This window comes from Dinoponera quadriceps, unplaced genomic scaffold (genome assembly GCF_001313825.1).
Source record: "Dinoponera quadriceps isolate SergipeBrazil2010 unplaced genomic scaffold, ASM131382v1 scaffold2412, whole genome shotgun sequence".
NCBI classification, from domain to species: Eukaryota; Metazoa; Arthropoda; class Insecta; order Hymenoptera; family Formicidae; genus Dinoponera; species Dinoponera quadriceps.
Genome location: NW_014556432.1, coordinates 118,650 through 124,119, shown reverse-complemented (window position 1 = coordinate 124,119; position 5,470 = coordinate 118,650). Strand labels below are relative to the sequence as shown.

General features: G+C 53.3%; 1 protein-coding gene across 3 annotated transcripts in view; it reads left to right on the top strand.

Moving 5' to 3' along the window:
- Nucleotides 1-3,893, top strand: part of LOC106747393 (tyrosine-protein kinase Btk29A) — a 29,551-nt gene extending 25,658 nt beyond the window's left edge. The window contains exons 2-12 of one of the 3 annotated variants that reach the window (XM_014624873.1): nucleotides 560-621; nucleotides 750-833; nucleotides 956-1,020; nucleotides 1,341-1,406; nucleotides 1,655-1,783; nucleotides 1,969-2,162; nucleotides 2,331-2,502; nucleotides 2,748-2,916; nucleotides 3,016-3,134; nucleotides 3,399-3,651; nucleotides 3,771-3,893. In XM_014624873.1, coding sequence (XP_014480359.1) covers nucleotides 560-621; nucleotides 750-833; nucleotides 956-1,020; nucleotides 1,341-1,406; nucleotides 1,655-1,783; nucleotides 1,969-2,162; nucleotides 2,331-2,502; nucleotides 2,748-2,916; nucleotides 3,016-3,134; nucleotides 3,399-3,651; nucleotides 3,771-3,872 — 1,415 coding nt within the window. In that variant the 3' untranslated portion in view covers nucleotides 3,873-3,893. Of the gene's footprint in view, nucleotides 1-559; nucleotides 622-749; nucleotides 834-955; nucleotides 1,021-1,340; nucleotides 1,407-1,654; nucleotides 1,784-1,968; nucleotides 2,163-2,330; nucleotides 2,503-2,747; nucleotides 2,917-3,015; nucleotides 3,135-3,398 lie in introns of all 3 variants that reach the window. The other 2 variants (XM_014624874.1, XM_014624872.1) reach the window with 2 other exon arrangements.
- Nucleotides 3,894-5,470: the final 1,577 nt, after the last annotated feature.

Here is a 5,470-nt window from a genome sequence, read left to right as displayed (position 1 = left end):
GGGGGGGGGGGGGGGGGGGGGGGGGGGGGGCGCACGCACGCAGCGCGGGTGCACGCGCCGAGCGTGCACGTGCGAACGTTGAACGGTGCAAGAGACCATGGCTGGTGGGGGTGCTAGGAGGTTGAGGTCGCATTGATTTTGTCTAGACAGGGTGGAGACTGGCCCGTGGTATCGTCCTTCGCCCGTTTCATGCCGTCATTCAGCGTGCTGCACTTGTCAGCCGGGGAGATGTCCCGTTTAGTTCGCGGATCGTTGCCGCGCGAGGAGGAATGCCGTCGGCTCCTCCGCCGTCCGGTGAAATTCGACCGCGATCGCGCTCAATAGAACGGTAATTGCCGGGCGCTCGAGTGCACGACGCCGTCCTGACGGACTCCACCGGGAGTTCCCGGCCGGTACAGCCGCGGGGAAACGGCCGAACGCGAGTCTCATTACGCGTACGTAATAAACGTGACGATTGTTCGGATTAACAAAGCGGAGGAGTGGAGTGGTAGATGATAAATGAATGTGAGTGACGGATGGAACTCGGAAGTAACGGAGCCGATTCTGCTTCTTTTTGCAGGAACGCCCTCGACTCCGATAATACCAGGCGGCACACCAGGCACACCGTCCTCTAAGGCGAAGGTACGTCCGTGCTCGGTTGTGAGAGAAAGAGAGAAAGAGAGACTGGCGCACCGCAACTACTGCGTTATTTCCGCTGTTTTTGCCCCGATATCTCTTGCGATAAGGGTTGATTAATTTCTCTGCCGCAGGAGAAAATAATGCTGCGGGCGAAAGTCGTGGTGGCTCTGTATCCTTTCCGAGCGATCGAGGGCGGCGATTTGTCTCTCGAGAAGGTGAGCAGCATTCGTCCGCCCCGGAGAGCGCACGAGTGGCTTTCTTCCGGACGGTGTTATCCTCCTTCTTACAGCGCCGAATGGAACTTTTATTAACGATCCGTGTTTTTACGATCACGCAGGGCGCGGAGTATGAGGTCTTGGACGACTCCCAGGAGCACTGGTGGAAAGTTAAGGACGAGAATGGGTATGATTCCTCTCAGCAATGCGTGGAAATTTACGGGCGCTTCTTCTCTCGAGATTTTCCGCGCGCGACCGCCCAGAGCCGACCCTACCCGCGTTCTGCTTCCCCCGCGCGTGAAAAAAACGTCGCGGCGACGGCGAACGATAATCAGGCTCCCACGTCACGTAGTCCTCTCGCGGAAACAGCGATCTTAGCTCGCGGTGTAATCGCCGATGATCATTCGTAATCGCCGGGGTTGTTCGCTCACGCGTCGAGGTGCGAGCAGTTCGCGAGGAACCGCCGCGAAGTGTCACAACACGACGCGTTTATGCGTTTAATTGCAGATCGATCGGCTATATTCCCAGCAACTACGTCAAGGAGAAGGAGCTACTGGGACTGCAAAAATACGAGTGAGTCCGTTGCACCCACTGCATGCGTCTCTCTTATCCCCTCATTCCGGGTAACCGAAAAAACGTTTCGCATTTCGAGTCGATGCCGCGAAGCTTCCCTATTTCTCATCTCAGCTATCGGCGATGTCGTCCGCCGGGGACGGAGATTCCTTCGAGATATCTCGCGCAAATCAATCCCAAGAGCCTCGGTGAGGTCTGACAAAACGGCCGAGGGTACCAGCAAAAGCCGCTTTTGCGTGTTGTTGTAGATGGTACGTGGGCGATATGTCGAGGCAGCGTGCCGAATCGCTGCTGAAGCAGGAGGACAAGGAGGGTTGCTTCGTCGTCCGTAATTCCTCGACCAAAGGGCTCTACACACTCTCCCTTTACACTAAAGTGTAAGTCATAAGTCTCACCGCCGGCTAATCCCGCGGCTTCATCCTTTTCCGGTCCGACCGGCGGCGATTTAAAGCCGTCTTTTCAAATTTCACCTCCACCGCCACTCTCGAACGTCCCTCTCGAGCCGCTCTCCCTCTCTCTCTCTTTCTCTCCCGTTAATCTGAGATTTTCTCTTCCGTCACAGACCACATCCCCACGTGAAGCATTACCATATCAAACAGAACACCCGCGGCGAGTTTTATCTTTCGGAAAAGCACTGCTGCGGCTCCATTCCCGATCTGGTGAATTACCATAGACATAATAGCGGCGGACTGGCCAGTCGGCTGAAGACCAGCCCCTGCGATCGTCCTGTACCGCCAACCGCCGGCCTCAGTCATGGTTCGTAATAACTTTTACCCCCTCCTCTTCCTCCGCTCGAAGTGTAAAATATATGCGAGGGGCAGGAAGAGGAGAGAGAAAAAGGAAAGCGCGCACACGCAAGAGGAGAGAGAACTTTTTCCCGGCTACTTGGCGCCACTTAACGGTCGGCTTTTTTTTTTTTCATAGACAAATGGGAGATCGACCCGGCGGAATTGCATTTACTGGAGGAGCTCGGGTCCGGCCAATTTGGAGTTGTGCGGCGAGGCAAGTGGCGCGGCTCCATCGACGTTGCCGTGAAAATGATGAAAGAGGGAACCATGTCCGAGGACGACTTTATAGAAGAAGCTAAAGTAATGACGTAAGTTTCAACCCAGTTTCCTTTTAACGCCCACGTTCGAAAAAAAGAAAAGCTTTCGACACGGACAACCCGGAGTCCGTTTAATTCGAGAGCGACCCCACGGCGTCTCTTGTCGTCGGCGGTCGTGTTTCCGCACGGAGGCAATTTCGCCTGTCGATGGAATTCTTTTCGGGCTCGTCCCGTTGCGATATCTTCTTACGCTCTCACTGTGTGCATGTGTGTGTGTGTGTGTGTCGTGTCTCCAGAAAACTGCAACATCAGAACCTAGTCCAACTGTACGGCGTCTGCAGTAAAGATCGGCCGATATACATCGTCACGGAGTACATGCGACACGGGTCTCTCCTCAACTACCTCCGCCGTCACGAAGCCTCGTTAGGCGCGAACGTTGGCCTCTTATTAGACATGTGTATACAGGTAATGTCAACACCGTCGAGCGCAATCGACGGGACCGTACGTACCGGCGACGTTCAATCTCGCGGCGCATAGATGATCGAGACCTTGCGATGCCCGCAGGTTTGCAAAGGAATGGCGTATTTAGAGAGGCATAACTATATACACAGAGATCTTGCCGCGCGTAATTGTCTGGTGGGATCGGAGAACGTAGTGAAAGTCGCAGACTTTGGTTTAGCCAGGCAAGTCAGCACCCTTTGCTGTCGCCCGTTGCTCGCCACCGGGGGAGTTCGTTGGGCAAAGGCTTGGAGTCCGGTCTCCCTTCGGCAAAAAAAATACGAGTCCTTCACGGACGAATACTTGGGAAAGGCAAAACTAGCCTACCGAGGATACTCGACTCCAGATTGCCCGACGAGTCTGTCCTTACGGGATAACGCGGCGGTAGCAAGCATGACGATGCGAGGAAAAGCTGAGAGATTGAATTAACCGAACGATCGCCCTTTCAGGTACGTGCTGGACGATCAGTACACCAGCAGCGGCGGCACGAAATTCCCTATTAAGTGGGCCCCGCCCGAGGTGCTGAATTACACCCGCTTCAGTTCGAAGTCGGACGTGTGGGCGTACGGTGTGCTCATGTGGGAAGTGTTCACGTGCGGGAAGATGCCTTACGGCCGCCTAAAGAACACGGAGGTGGTCGAGCGAGTGCAGCGGGGGATCATACTGGAACGACCGAAAGCCTGCTTCAAGGAAGTGTACGAGGTGAGTCGCCGTGTGCCCCCTCGCTCGCCGGGATCCCTCGCGCGCATCCCTCACACACCCGCGCACACGGACCTTCTCTCTCTCTCTCTCTCTTTTTCTCTCTGCCTGGCGGTTTTCAGGTGATGCGCAAATGTTGGGCGCACTGTCCCGAGGTGCGACCGTCCTTCCGCGTCTTAAAGGAGCAGCTGATCAGCGTCTCTCAAGGATTGGTTAACGATTGACTCAACCTTTTACGGTGTATGCGCCTGTCCTCGCCCTCCTGCCGCTCGATCCAGCAGCCGGCGTCGAAGTCACCGTCGTCGGAGCGGTCGCCCACCACACTACCCTCGTCGAACCTGTCGTATAACTCAGCAACGTTGCCGTCGTCGCGCAAGATACGCGCGCCCGCGTCCCCGCCTTCCTCAGCAGTCGATTTCCTCCACTTCTCGTCGTCGTCGTCGACCACGTGCAAATCAAAAGGAGAGGGCTCGTCGTCGCCGAGTACACCCGGGCACCAAACTAGTCAACAACCATCCTCGAGCTCGACTAACGTGTGTGACGTATGCAGTTCCTACGGGCACCCGTGGATCGAAATATGCAAGGCGATACGAGCCACTAAAGGTAAATGAGCAGCGAGTTTGTGCGTGTGTGTGTGTGTGTGTATGTGCGTGCGTGTGTGTGTGTGTGTGTGTGTGTGTACGTACGCGTGTGTGTGCACGCGTGTGTGTACATGTAATTGAATTTACACTACTGTACTTTCGCGACTTGCGACGTTACACAACCGTACTGTAATATGGAGATGTGGTTCTAAGCTCTTCCACTATCCCCCCCCCCTCCACCTTGCCCCGCGTAAACGCAATACAATCTCTTCTCTCGTCTCTACTCCCCTCGTCCCACTTTTCTCCCTCGTCCGTGAACGCCGGAGCATCCAGCGGATGTTCCGGAAGTTTCCGCGACTAATGTCTGACACCGAGATGCGTGATATTATCGTGTGTTTCACATACTATTTTTCCCATATAATTTTTAGACTTTACTCTGTATCGTCATATAAAAATACATTTATAAATAGAACAATAGTATTTATTGATGGCCTTTGCAGAACTGAGCGCAACGCTCGAATTGGCATGATTTTCCGATTCTCTCTCGAGAGTATCTCGTTTCTTTTTCTATTATTATTAGTTTCTCGACCGAGAGAGAGAGCGAGAGAGAGAGAGAGAGAGAGAGAGAGAGAGAGATAGAGCAACAAGATTTTGAAAATCGGAGGTATTGTTTCTGCTTAATAAATTAAGATTGAATAAATATAACCGTTCCGCTTATTCCGTCTGTCGCATTACGTTCTGATTAATACGCGCGGCCACGGAGCAAGGAGGTGGCCGCGAATAACCGCGCGTTTTGATCCCGCTAATGGATTGGCCGTGTGCCATTCGGGATTGTCTTGCTGGACGGACACGAGCGGTAAGTGATTTATAATCTGCAGCGGTTGAATGAATTACCTCAGCCGTCGCGAGTGGTCCCATGGTAAATCCGAGTCTCCGGTGTGCGTCGCGTGCGCGCGAGAAATACAAATATTAACGAAAGTCAATGTTAAATAATGTACGAAGTATATCTCCCCGAAGTGAGGGAGATGTTATGTTGTGCGATGTCGATGGCGGAAAATCTGTATTGAAGGTTTCTGTGACAGGCAAATGATGACAGAGAGGAGGACGAAGAATTTTACGCAGGCGCAGGTATGATGATATAGGTCGCGTTTATTAAAACTTTTTTTGAAATTCGTTCGCAAATTTAGGTGCAAATTCGAGAGAAAGAAAGAAGAGAAAGAAAGAAAGAGAGAGAGAGAGAG